This window comes from Hyalella azteca, unplaced genomic scaffold (assembly GCF_000764305.2).
Source record: "Hyalella azteca isolate HAZT.00-mixed unplaced genomic scaffold, Hazt_2.0.2 contig5628, whole genome shotgun sequence".
In the NCBI taxonomy this organism is placed as follows: domain Eukaryota; kingdom Metazoa; phylum Arthropoda; class Malacostraca; order Amphipoda; family Hyalellidae; genus Hyalella; species Hyalella azteca.
In genome coordinates this window covers 82,893-97,155 of record NW_025935811.1, presented here as the reverse complement: position 1 = coordinate 97,155, position 14,263 = coordinate 82,893, and the positions used below count along the sequence as shown (strand labels likewise).

Genomic DNA, 14,263 nt, shown 5'->3' with positions numbered 1-14,263 from the left:
CCCCTCGAACTTTCGACTTTCGAGGGGAACGTCGTCAAATATATATATGGGCCTCGTGGGCATCATTTGATATTCTCCCACTCTGGCCTTGCGCTCAATACTATAACGGTTGTTCGCGTTCGGATGGTCAGATGCATTCAAGTTCGCTTGTCGGGTGTCAAGTTTCGCATCGGTCAAATGATTTCAATTTATATGAATTAACTCTGTTGCTTTGCATTGTCTGCAAAAATAACAGAATTTATGGGGAAAACTTTTTTTCACAAATTTAAAACGTTTCTATTTGATTTTTTAAGGAAAACATTACTGATTGTAAAAAAATGCCGTGCATGCCTAGTTATTTTAATGGATTTACATATTTAGCGAAAAATCTCGCTCACAACCATGCACTGCAGAGATCGTTGTGGCAGGCATAGCAGGTAGTAACACTGCGAAGATCGTTGTGGCATGCACTGCAGGTAGTAACACTGCGAAGATCGTTGAGGCAGGCAGAGCAGGTAGTAACACTGCGAAGATCGTTGGGGCAGGCAGAGCAGGTAGTAACACTGCGAAGATCGTTGGGGCAGGCAGATCAGGTAGTAACACTGCGAAGATCGTTGTGGCAGGCAGAGCAGGTTGTAACACTGCGAAGATCATTGGGGCAGGCAGAGCAGGAAGTAACACTGCCATGATCGTTGTGGCAGGCAGTAAGCTTGGGGGCAAGCAAGCGCTGCTGAGCCTGTGCCTCGCGAGTTCACTTGTACCTGCAGCGGCTGCAGGACAGGCTGCCAACGAAGATAAGCCGAGAGAGAGAGAACATTGCACGATCGGTGAGCACAGCATGGAGGACAAGGATAGAGCAGAACTGGCTTGACTGATCAGAATGTCAGAGTATTAGACGACCCTGACCTGGGCCGGTAATACCGTCATGTAAGATCCGTATCTGTCGCTGCTGATGTCAGCTCTAATTTGGCTCCCCCTGTTAGATTTCCGGCTGGAAACGTTCAACTGGATTATACACAATGATAATATTGTGTGTCGTGATGAAATGCATTGTACAATAAATAATACGTTGTGTGACCAGGTATTTCAGTATATGACGGTGAGGTTTAGGATGGGCATGCGCTTGCCTCTCGCAGACTTGCATGTGTGTGGTATATATAATTTCAATTTAAAATTTGTCAGCACAATAGGGGGGTCAATAATTGTGTCAGCACAATAGGGAGGACTTGCGTCGATGTATAGTGAAACATCGTACGAAGTGTTGTAACTTGTAAGTTATAATAAATAGCTGGAAGTAAATATTTTCTGTGGTAATTTGCTATTATGAAGAAAAGTGAGAAATCACATTGAATCTTTCATTTTTTGGTAGGGTTTTTAAATCAGCCTTATTTCTCCGATGGCCATATACTGTGAAGTTTTTTTACTTTAAAAATTTTTTATAAAACTTTTAAAATTATTCTGCGTCTCGTGATTCCTCGGGCGTGACTTTTTAACCCGCTGCAGTGGCTCTTTCAACCGCCATAACCGTCCAATATGACGACCTTAGGAGGCTCCATGTCAAGTTTTTATTTAAAAACTTTAGCAATAAAATTTTTACGAACCTTTTGTTCCAGCTTTTGCGTACAGTTCTGCCGCTCTCCGGTCCCCTGCGACTCTTCTTGATATTGTGTAATTGGAAGATTAATGGAGCTTTCAATAAAATTTAACCTTTCTCGACTCCTTATCGAGATAACCTCGAGCTGCAGACATCAGGAGATATGCTATGCAAATCGTTAGCTCGGTCGAATATATAATAAGCAAATGGTTGTTAGAAATCTGTAACTGATAGCTTATATGAGACAAGGTTAAGCCTTTGACGTTCATGTCATCTTTAAACGTGTCGGCCCGTGCTATCAAAACTCGCTTAAGGACATTAGCTGCCGATTTATCGTGAGTGATCGGTGGGATTAGCTTGGTAAGCCGTCAATCATTGGCTGACGGAGTTTCGAACTCGCTAATAATTTGATCAGACGATCCCTGTGTTTGCGATCATATCTTCGTTTTTACTGCCATATCATAATTGCGCTCTGAGTGAATGCCAAATTATGGGCTTTAGGCAACTTGATTGCTATTTTTTGCAGTCGAATGAATTTGTTTTTGGTGATCTTAAATTGCAACTGCATTTTTATATTTGAACAAAGTTTATCTCACTATAATAATTAGTAGATTTTTTAGGATTATCGCATTTTCAATATGTAGGTACTGTGAATACAATTTTAAATCATCAAGCGTACTTTTTTTCCAAAGCAGCTGGCATCATGTTGTGAAAGTTGCAAATATAATTCTTTTATTGGTGTTTCTTTACGATCAGTCGTACATTTTAAATAAAGTCTATTTAGTTGTATTAAGAAGGAAATCCTAACTTGTATCAGGCTAACTGGACTCAGGCTCATGACACTCGAACAAAAAAAAAATTGAAATTTTATCTGAGGCGATTGGTGACTCAGTAACATTGAGTGTCCATTTCTTACGTCCATTAAAGCGTCGCCTCCAACTTCTGCAGCGGCGTCGATAGCTCCTCTCGAGGGCGCCATTACGGAGGCCTCAGCGAGGGTTGTTTGCCGCCTCGTCCTGCCCTCTTGTCCTCGTACATGCACTCACATAAATTAATGGGGTGAATTGTCCTAATATTGACCTCTTAGAACGGGCAGAAAGCGGGCGTAGCACTAATAAGCCCTATTTCTGGGCTAAATAAGATCAGAATTATCCACACAAGCTCAAAGCGTGCATCACTATTTGGACAAAAGTCTCACGCACTTCTCTGAGTGTGCGTTTGAGACCTGCGCGTCTCAGAGGGCAGGTCCTAGAAAAAGGATAGGCTTATTGCAGAATTTTTGGCTCCGGGAAGATTGAGTTGGTTTAGAGAGGCTTTATGGAACGGACGGTTTTGTGCGCCGACGATGTGGAAAGCAGCGTTCTAAACGTGAATGTTTTTTCAACCCTAAGCGGATTTTTCTGGGCGTTCATCGATCGTTCGTATTGGACGTTACGAATGTGATTGTCTCTTCATCAAAAGTAGTGAGATTTTGGTACACTTCCAAATCTTGGCGTCACGAGTTAGTTCTTTGCGACAAATTGCATTTAACTTTTCTATGACATTAGTTGCGTAATACGTAATCTTTCAAAGTCTACATGAATCCTGACATGACTGTTGTATTTCATTTATTTAAATTAATAATGTCATTTTACTGACATGTGTTTTCATAATAAGTGCTTTCTATGATTTTCGAAGCACAGCAAAAAATAGAGTCGACGACTACCTGCATGGTCTGTTGGTGAAAAACTCATTTTTAGCGCATTTCTCATTTATGGAAAAAATGCGCTATTGTGCTCGCCATGTCCGTCTGTCCGTCCGTGACTTCACATTTTCGTCGACGAGAAAATGCGCTCTCTGTCACTCACTGCAGTGAGCACCGAGTTATATTTTTTTCAAATAACCTCAACTTGGCCAGCCATCCAGGATGATTTTAGTTTAGTTGTCGCAAAAGTGGAAGACTTACGCTTAACGGGATCATCTAAGAGCATCTTTAATGCTTTTTTTTGTATGACAGTTTGCTCCTTGTGGGTCGGAGAGCATTCTTGTGAATGTCTCTCAGCCCGAAGTTTAGGAGGAAGGCTAACGAATTTTCACTGCCATCGCAACGCAACCCACGCAGCCCCAGCGTGTCCTGACGTACTCTGAACCGTGTGTCCTGACGTACTCTGAACCGTGTGTCCTGACGTACTCTGAACTGTGTGTCCTGACGTACTCTGAACCGTGTGTCCTGACGTACTCTGAACTGTGTGTCCTGACGTATTCTGAACTGTGTGTCCTGACGTAATCTGAACCTTGTGTCCTTATGACCTTATGATGAGTTTAGGACTTCTTAGTCCACGGTCACGCTAATGCACTCTCCGCCTTGATGATCCTAAAACCTTTCATCTCTATTTACTCACGGTCAGGTATTACTGCTATCATCAGTAATATCTGTATTGCTTTCATCATTGATATCTGTATTCCTTTCAGCTGATATCTGTATTCCTTTCATCGCTGATATCTGTATTCCTGTCATCATCAATAACTGAATCCATAATCCCTGAAAGACTCAGAAATGACAACACTCGAAGCGCAATTCTACGTTCATCCATGGCCAGAGAGAAGCTCAATGTCGATGTCTTTCAGTCGTTCACATTTTTCCGCCAATCAAGAGGCTCTTGCTGAAAATCAAGAGGCTCTTGCTGAGCTACAAAGGCAGCGCAACCTTCAATAGACCTGTAAAGAGGAAGACAAGAGGAGAGGGATCTTGTGATCAATGCTGCATCTGTTACAAACTGTGCAGTCGGATGAAGAAAAATATAATTCCTAAAGTTAACTATAATCATTCGTGCCGTGATAATATGTTTGGCAGGACGCATGCAATCCTCTGGTCGGGAGCGACTTTGATCAAGTCATCAAGGAAACGGCGCCTCCGTAACACAAAGGTGGCATTAACATTCGTGGTCCACTAAGGCATTGAAATTGTTTTCATTGTTTAGTCTCTGTTTGCGTGAGCATCGCACACAATTCAGCCTGTTTATTTGGAATGTAGTGTGTGATGAATTATATCAAAACTAATTCATCAGAGTATAATTTATATTAAACTAATTGTAATGTTTCATGTTGTCTCTCATGGGTGTTCAGAGAAAATTCGACTTGATGCAATGCGCACCTTGTTTGGCTAAAATCTTTAAATTTTTTCATTTTCACTCATACGCGATTTTAAAAACGAAGAAATCCCATTTAAGAATTCTAAAACAGTTATTTTCTAATTATAAAATATAAATATAATGCAAGTTCTTACCCAGAAAATAAGAATTATGGATCCGTTATATGAACGAGCTAATTCTACGCAGTGTCGTCGAAGTACTTCAATATGGACTGCACGTAGATCGTTAGGATGTCTTTATAATCCTTGGTCTTGACACTAGAAATAGTTTACGATGATCACTGCCTTTATGAAGCTCGTAAATTCGCCTTTCTTGCCAATCATTGCAATCAATTTTTAGTACAGGGCCCATGTCTTCTGCCAATCTCATTTGTATTTAAGTTCTTAACAGCCAATTCCAGAATTAGCAGCAAATTTTATTATATATGTGTGAAGATACTATCACCGTAAGAAAGAGGATGGTTTTCCTTCGATGAGAAGTGGTTATTTATAGTCTGTCATCTATAATATTATTGTATGAGCTCTTAAGACAACCCAAATGTATATACGTACATTTGACAGCATTTCACCCAGTGGAAAAATTTCGTTAACATTTTTAGGAAAAAAATGCTGGTTATGCATTTGAGCCGTAAAATTTTTTGTTCACAATTTAAGACGATGTAATTTTCAAGAAGCGATTAATTGTTCAATGTTAACAAAAATATCAAATTCATTTTCTAGCGGTTAAAGATGCCCAAAAATTCGCAGCAAAGTGTCTGTCGTAATCATGTACCAACGAATTAGATCAAACGTGATCGTTGCAACCGTACTTATTCCGCGCTACTGGATGGCTTTCGCTATAATAAGCCTACTCTCCTAGCATCTGAAGTTAAAATAACATATATAACGTTGTTTCAACGTAATCAATACACATTAAACGTTATTTCCCTGTTATTTGCCTTGAGGGCAAGCACATGAGAAGCGTTGCTCGTGATATACAATCCAGTCAGCGAAACGACACGCAAGAGCGACAATAATCATCAGAATTAACGGCACATAATGGTCGGTCTGCTGCCCGAGCTTAGCGTTGCGCTCTGCGCCGTTTTTACATTCAACATTGGAATGAAGAACGAAGGTTCTTACTATAGTCATGTAGCTTACGAAAGAATAAAATAGAAGGTCTAAACCAAAATGATACCGGAAGTTGAGACGATAGCATCCGCCGAGTTTATGCATACAAGGTTTGCTTCAATTAAATTACTATCATTTATCTTTTCGTCATTTTTGTCCTATCGCATACTATAGTTCAATTTTTCTAGTGCATACAATGCTCAACATTCCTTGGATTGATGCAATATCATTTTTATCGTCGCTTGATGATTGCAAATATCCAATGAGAATTATATGGTTAAGGCATAACCCTTTAGCGATCACCTACCTTGCGAATGCAAAACACTTCATTGCATCCATACCACATCGCTGAAATTTACTAATTGAAAAAAACATGACAGGTGACATGGGCATACCTGGGTAAAGCGCAGCCTGGAATTAAAGCCAACACATTTGTCAAATTGGACGAATGGGTTTCAAATGTTAGCAAGGCGACAGATATTAAATCAAAGGCGACAGATATGGATACAGCTAGACACCAAAGTGATTTTCAGCAATCGATAATTTGATCACAATAGCACATGTCTCTATAACAAGGTTGAGAGTATCGCGGTATTACTCAGTTGTTACAGTGATGCAACGCTGCAAAATTATACGTGGTTGACGTTTCTATAGATAATGTCGCACATCATTGTTTTTCCTCGTTCATATTCTTCGCAGTTTTGTGCCCAAATAACGGGCATTTTTACATCCACCCTGGTAATAGCTACTTGGTTTTTGTTTGGGACAATCAAGGTATCCACGATTACCTTGTGAGAGCCTTCTAAGAGCGACATCACAGAATGTTCCAAGCTGGCAAGGGCTCGAACCTACGACTCACTGCTTCGATCTCGACACCATTTGACCATTAAATATGGTGCTACTCGATCACTATATAACTTTATAGATTTTCCATTAGGAATCCTACCATTTTATTCATTAAAAGGCCCTGAATTCACGTCTGAAAATTTATTTTGTTTTTGGAGAAACTAATGTATCCAAGAATTTGAACATGGCTATTATGAATAATTTTTCCGGTTGTAGAATTTTATTTAATCTCGATACCATGGTTTTAATCCCACTAAATTGAGCGTGATCGTGCGACTGTGTAATTACTTTTCACGCCAAGTTCTTATCTTGTTACTCATGAAGAAAATCTCATCGCCGGTAAGCGGGATTAACGAGCTATGCCAGCCTAGCGCAACGCCAACGGCAGCTAGCACAAAATTTGATGCGGGACTACAAAAAAAAACATAAATTGCGAGAAGCTAAAACCGCTTTAGAAGCAACGAAGCCTGGACGCGAACTAGAGAAAATTAGCATGAGAACTTCTTCCTGACTTTGAAGAGCTTACCCGCTCGGTGTGTGTTTCAGTTAGCTAATTAACTTCCGAGTTTTCAATTAGGATCTGAGTCCAAGTTTGGATCCAAAGTTCTAACAGTCAGAAAAATTTTATCTTGGAACTTGACTTGGAAATCAATATTTTGCTAATCAAGCGCCAGTTGATAAGCATTATCCAAAGCGAAAACTTGTCCCTGAAATTTGTAATCTTATAAGAAATCGTGGAAAAAATTTGTTCTGCAAAGCAGTTGTTGAAACTTCGTCAGAAACTTTATTTTATATTTTATCGGGCGACGTTATCTATCACACTCGTAATTCAACTATTCAATGTGTCATTATGATGAGTTAATTTTTAAGTTTAAATTTATTTTTCTGCCCCAAACTTCACCGCCAATTTTTTCTCTTCTTATTTAAAAACCATCGACGCTTGGCGTGCGTGTTGAGGGCCATCGTATTTTAACAGAGTGAAGGACTAAAAAATAGTTTGCGCTCATAAAAAGTGAGGACAGCATTTTCGCGGCCTTGAATTAAGAGCCAGTCAATGGCGAGAAATTGCAGGTGATGAAAGAACCTTTTTTTGTTTGGCTGACGTCGCTTAGAAACGCGGCTGAACAGCCACTAACGTCCAATGCTTTTGCACCAACTGCTCCTACCTGAGCACCAACTGCTGCTACCTGAGCACCAACTGCTGCTACCTGAGCACCAACTGCTGCTACCTGAGCATCAACTGCTGCTACCTGAGCATCAACTGCTGCTACCTGAGCATCAACTGCTGCTACCTGAGCATCAACTGCTGCTACCTGAGCACCAACTGCTGCTACCTGAGCACCAACTGCTGCTACCTGAGCATCAACTGCTCCTACCTGAGTTTCAACTGCTCCTACCTGAGCATCAACTGCTGCTACCTGAGCATCAACTGCTCCTACCTGAGATTCAACTGCTCCTACCTGAGCATCAACTGCTCCTACCCGAGTTTCAACTGCTCCTACCTGAGCATCAGCCGAGATATGGGGTCACATTTCTATCTACTAAATTCGCGGAATTTGCATAAGCTTATCGTCTCGTAAGTTTAGAACTGAACGCGCTTCTGTTCGTCCAACTTGTGAATGAACTTTACATTCCAGAAGCGAATTATTCGATGATCCCGGTTGATCAACGAATTGACTTCGATCATTCATGATGCCGCCTCTACTTTCAGTATGACCGCCTCTCTACTGATGATCTTCCTACTCTTCGTTAAAATTAATCCACGGTCATATCAGTGCATATTTTTATGCGAATGAATGAAGTAATGTATGTATTCTTTAATTTTACTACCTACCCAGGACGTTGAAGAATAGTATGTAAAAATGACGACGAGGCGCTATAACCTGACGAAAAGTGGATAGAAACCAGCCTTTTGCATGCCTTCACTTGTCAGTTGCAGCTGATCGTTCTCATCGACAAATTGCAAAGTCCACCTGAATGAATTTTAATCACGAAAGAATTGTCGTGCAATTCATTTCGAACTCGGTACGAGCCCTAGCTGCCTCGTCAATCAGTAAGTAAAGTAAAAATTTAACGGGGAGAAAAATAGTATCCTGTTTTGAGGCTCATTGGAAGGCCAGACGTGCCCTTCATGTCCATCCTGCTGCTGTCGTGTTGAAAATTTCGGGGCGGATCAATTACCTTTTTCGCTCTGAGGTACGACGCTCGGTGGGCTTTTCGGCAGCGAAGAAATTGGATTATAGAAAAGATCTGTTAACTGAAATTGGATATTCTGCTCGGGACTGTTCAATTTAATGGATCTTTCTTCCCAAATTTTGTAGAAATTTTGATCGAATGCTCGATGTCGAATTTTGATCGAAGCACCACAGAGATAAATTTTCTTAATTTTCAAATTCTCTTCATTATTTACGTTACGCGCTGAAATGAAAATTCACAAAGTAAGAATCTTTAGCCACCAAAATTTCTGCCATTTTCTGGCCAAATAATGCGCAAATAATTCCCAAGTCTTTTTGTTTTTATATAACTTTGTACAAATTCCATATTCTCTTTTTGGTGGACGTAATTCTTTGTAAATAATGGCACGCGCAACATCAACTGCTCCTGTAACACGAGCCTGAGATTGCGATGTATTTTTGTATAACCGTTGATGAGTGCCTAAATTGCTGTGTAGAGTGCGCGAAAAAAATGAGTTATCATTGGTTTGTTTTTTAAGTCATGATTTCTAGTGCGACACATTATACCACTGAACTCGGAAATAATTTAACTCGGCGAAGTAAACATAAAATATTTATAAGCTTTGTTATAGATAACGAATATTTTTCTGAAATCATTAAAATGAGTTTATACGGAATAGATGGCTGACATGACTTCTTATCCGATGGCAAAATATGAAAATAATGTCCGGATCTTTTGAACTAATTTCACAACAATTTACCCTTCCCTCAGAACTGGACAGCTCAAACATTTTTGTAACAAGTGTTGCAGAAAAATGGCGCTGTGGGGTGTAGAAGGTTTATGGCAGATCTCGTGGAGTTCAAGCTACGCAGCGATCGAACTCTTCAACAGAGACGAGGCTGAAGTTAGGCAAGCTTCAGTACCCGAGTTTCTAACAATCTTTAACGCAATTAAGGTCTTTGTCTGTTTAAGGACAAGGAAATCCTAAGAGAATAAGATTCCTCGTTGTTTTGCGATGTTATTCATGCAGTCGTAGCCTCAAGAAAAAAACTCTTCGATACTCGATAGTTCAATACGCGCCAAAATACGACCGTTGAGCCTCAGGTCTCCTGCATTTTTCATTCAAGCCAGAAAATCTTGCATTAATCATCGAGCTTCAACATTGATTCGTTTTCATTATCCTCTAATTACAATGAGCTTGCAGAATCTTATCAGACTATGCACAGAATAAGTAATTTAAAGCGAGACCTGATACTCAAGACCATAACACTCGTAGAAGTAAAGAAAAAGTCTTACTTAGCGTGACTTCATGGTAAAAATTTTCCTAGCATAATTAATTGAAACTCCAGTTGATAAACTAAGACAGGTTAACCCTCTACCTACTGATACTTCCTCTCGTTACCAGTCCTTTAATTACTAACAGTATTGACGACGCTAAATTTATCTGTAAAACACGGGCTTAAAATTTAGCTCACTGCTTTACATCAGACTATTTAATGCTAACTGACGGCATGTCGACGGCAGGGCGGGAGAATACAGGCATAATTTGCACCCGGAGACAACAAAAGCAGCACAGGAACTACTTCCAAACAACTCCATGAGGCAGCAACAAGACAAAAGCTGCACCAACTTCGAGGGGACGCTGATATTCGCTGCAGTTGTAATATCGTAGCCAATATAAGGCGGAAAATTAAGTTATTGACTTCAATTCGGTTGTAATCACTTTTTCCGTTCTTCTCACATATAGAATACATGTCGACCGAGCATAAGTCATTCGCCTTATGCAACTAAGTAATTATAAGAATAAAATTTTTCAGGAGTTTGAAAATTTACGATTTCAAATTTCACGATTGAAGCATGAAGCCAGTTCTTCATTTTAAATAAAGCTTTACAGGTCGAGCGGTTTGGTCAGGAAGGACCTCCGTTATTTGCGGTTCCGCAAGAAGAATGGCCTCCCGGGGTTTCCGATTTTACGAGCGACGCCTGCGGTTTGTCATCGGAGGTTTCGGCTCCCAGAATTTGGTGGAAAATTCTGGGAGCGGTCGGGGTCGGTTCTGCCTTTAGAAGTGCAGGTGCTCGTAAATTCCTACATCATTTTTAAACCCGATGTCAATCGCTTGAATGCTTATGAATAAAATTGACCGATTATATACGGATGCGAGGCGAAGATTTACCATTTTTTGCGGTTTTGTCTAGTTACTGTAGAACCATAATTAGGTTAAACTACGTACGTCCCATTGTAGTGGTAATGATGGACCGCTGACATTTTGAACAAAAGGAAAGTGGCGACGTTACAGTAAATGAGAGAATGTGAATGGTTGTAATTCAACCTTTTCAAACGCTATAAATTTACGACCTCGGATATGAATGGCGTCTTTGAAGGGATGTCAGGGCCATAGTTGATAGTATATGGGGATGTGATGTTCTTATAAATATTAGCTTAGTTATCTCGTTCAGGTTTTTAGTCACCACTGACGTGACCTCGGGTAGAAATCTGTTATACCTTGTCACTCATTTATGCAATTCCACCACGTAGGTATACGTGGGTCAATTAGTCGTGTTTATTTGTGGTGTATGTCATATCTGGGTTGTACAAGTGTTGTTTTTATTGATTGTAAATATTTTTATTTATACGGCTTCTTTATTAATCGTGTGTGATCCGTGCTATATTTTTTACTTTAATTAGTTTATTTATTTCGTAAGTTCTAAATTTGTGTTTTAATTTTTGTGTGTGCAGAAAGGCTTCTAAATAAGGACTTTCAAAAATTATCTTTGGAAATCGATGGTTGGCCTAAAGAAACGCGCGGTTTTCATATTTGCTACTCTGCTCGAAGATATGTGGCTTAAAGAACTTACTTTTTATTCAGTGTTATTCATCTTCTTTTAGTAGCGATCGTTATATGATTCTGGAATCATTGACGGCTTTAATTTTAAATTTTTATTTAGTTATTTATCGAATGGGCCCCGACAATAGCAAAGATGGATGCTGGACTTGTTTTTTAAGTTTCTTCGAAACTCGACGATTTTTTTAACTGCAAGAAAGCTAAAAACTCGTCCAATTATAAGGATTCTTTTTACGAGTACCTCCCTTTGGTCATTTGAACTACAGGCTTATTCGCGATAGCTTCTTGACTTGAAATCTCAATAAAATAAGAACTAGCAAAGATATCATTACAGTATAACTTTTATTGAAAAAGACATTTCCTGAATTTTTGTATCATTTAGTTTTAAAAATGGCATCAGATAAATTACGGCCCCAATTGTCAATGCATTCCGTTGGTCTATTTTTGGTGTTTCGTTCAACTCACTGAAGCAGATTGATGGGTATGTTGGCGATGGTTGGCGTATGTTGTTTATCAAATGAGGTAGTAGGGTCCTTGGAGTGTAATTGTAAACAATTAACTTGAGATAACTTGTCCTAAATGTGTTCACCCACGTAACAATCGATTTTTGATCTGGAAACCGACCTGATGGACATATACGGATCCGAGTACCGAATGATCGTTGAGTGGCGATAATGAACGGCAATTAGAAAAGTACGCATCGACAGCAAACGCACGTTGCTCACTTGTCCAATGCATAGTGGCAGTGGACAAGGCTGAGCACAAAGCTTCGTTACTTATAAATTACTCATCGCTCTTTCCCTACAACATCGAAATACAAAAAGGGTAATATCCGTGAATCACCCTGTATTTTTTTATTCTAAGTAACAACATTGCTCAAACCGATTAACAAATATAACTTGTCCTAAATGTGTTCACCCACGTAACAATCGATTTCTGATCTGGAAACCGACCTGATGGACAAATACGGATCCGAGTACCGAATGATCGTTGAGTGGCGATAATGAACGGCAATTGGAAAAGTACGCATCGACAGCAAACGCACGTTGCTCACTTGTCCAATGCATAGTGGCAGTGGACAAGGCTGAGCACAAAACTTCGTTACTTATAAATTACTTATCGCTCTTTCCCTACAACATCTGGCTGCTTGACACGAAATACAAAAAGGGTAATATCCGTGAATCACCCTGTATTTTTTTATTCTAAGTAACAACATTGCTCAAACCGATTAACAAAAAATGAGCACCTTACTGATTTGTAGGAATTATTTGGTTACATTATAAAATAAACTCATTAAATATTAATATCACTCGATTGCTCGAATCGCAGATCGAGCAGAAATTTAAAAACAACGAACAAGCAGTTAGTATAAAGTCGTAATTAAAAAAGAAACGATTTGTGTGACTTATTCTTTGCATTTAAATATCTGGGTTACGTCGTCAAATTCATCGTTGTACACATGAAAGAATTTACATCTTGAAATTTAATTCCACTCAAAACTTGACGATTCTAAGTTCTATTCATTCGCTGAATAGTAAGACTTCGACTTCATGACGATTATTTTCCAATTATTATTTTCCAGTATCCAAAGAATATTGTGTTAATTTTTCTTAATTTAATGTTATTTTAAGGACAAAAAAAAATAATTTCAGTCCCGTTCGAGTGTATCACTTTCGCAAATATTTGAAATGAAAAAAGCGATTATAGTGCATAGTGACTTCCAACGTCGACCAAATGGGCTGTCAATGAACTGCCGACGTAAGCAAGGACTTTAGGGCAAAACCATCTGCAAAAATGTCAGCATATTTTAGCACTATTGTTTGACGTTATATTTAATTTCAAATCTAATTATAAATCTGAGCTGTCTAATTGAACTAAAATATATATATTATTATTTATATTTTTCGCCAGCAAATTCGGGACATTATTCCTTTCGAACTCCTTGTATTAGCTTGAAACCAGCGTAGCATGACACCTAATAGGAATTATTGTTAGCAGCTCATTATTCTGTTTAAGTTTATCTGCACCAGGGCTATTAAATAATCGGATTATCGTTACAAAGCTATTTTTAAGTTGAATTGAGATGCATTTATAATTTTTACGATACTCTGTTCCTCCTAATGTTCACTTCTCCCGTCAACTGACAATAAAATGTACGAGCCCCAAGTAATTTGAAGCCATGAATTTCCTGACCGTTCCATGCATGACGATGCCTTTTTGTTCACAGATTTTACTGGGACCTCTGCATGCTGCTGCTGCTGGTCGCCAACCTCATCATCCTGCCTGTGGCCATCTCCTTCTTCAACGATGACCTCTCCACCAGATGGATCGCCTTCAACTGCCTCTCAGACACCATCTTCTTGATAGATATCGTCGTCAACTTTAGGACAGGTACCGAGCACTGCACCTGCTGTTAGTTATGAACATCGGCGTCAACTTTAGGACAGGTACCGCACAGTGCACCTGCTGTTAGTTAATGAACATCGTCGTCAACTTTAGGACAGATACCGCGCAGTGCACCTGCTGTTAGTTAATGAACATCGTCATTAACTTTAGACAGGTACCGCACAGTGCACCTGCTGTTAA

General features: G+C 39.5%; 1 protein-coding gene across 1 annotated transcript in view; it reads left to right on the top strand.

Annotated features, from left to right (window-relative positions):
* The first annotated feature begins 664 nt into the window (after positions 1–664).
* Positions 665–14,263, top strand: part of LOC108682020 (potassium/sodium hyperpolarization-activated cyclic nucleotide-gated channel 3-like) — a 37,341-nt gene continuing 23,742 nt past the window's right edge. Inside the window, exons 1-4 of the mRNA XM_047880577.1 lie at positions 665–806; positions 7,788–8,184; positions 9,606–9,743; positions 13,905–14,068. Coding sequence (XP_047736533.1) covers positions 665–806; positions 7,788–8,184; positions 9,606–9,743; positions 13,905–14,068 — 841 coding nt within the window. The remainder of the gene's footprint in view (positions 807–7,787; positions 8,185–9,605; positions 9,744–13,904; positions 14,069–14,263) is intronic.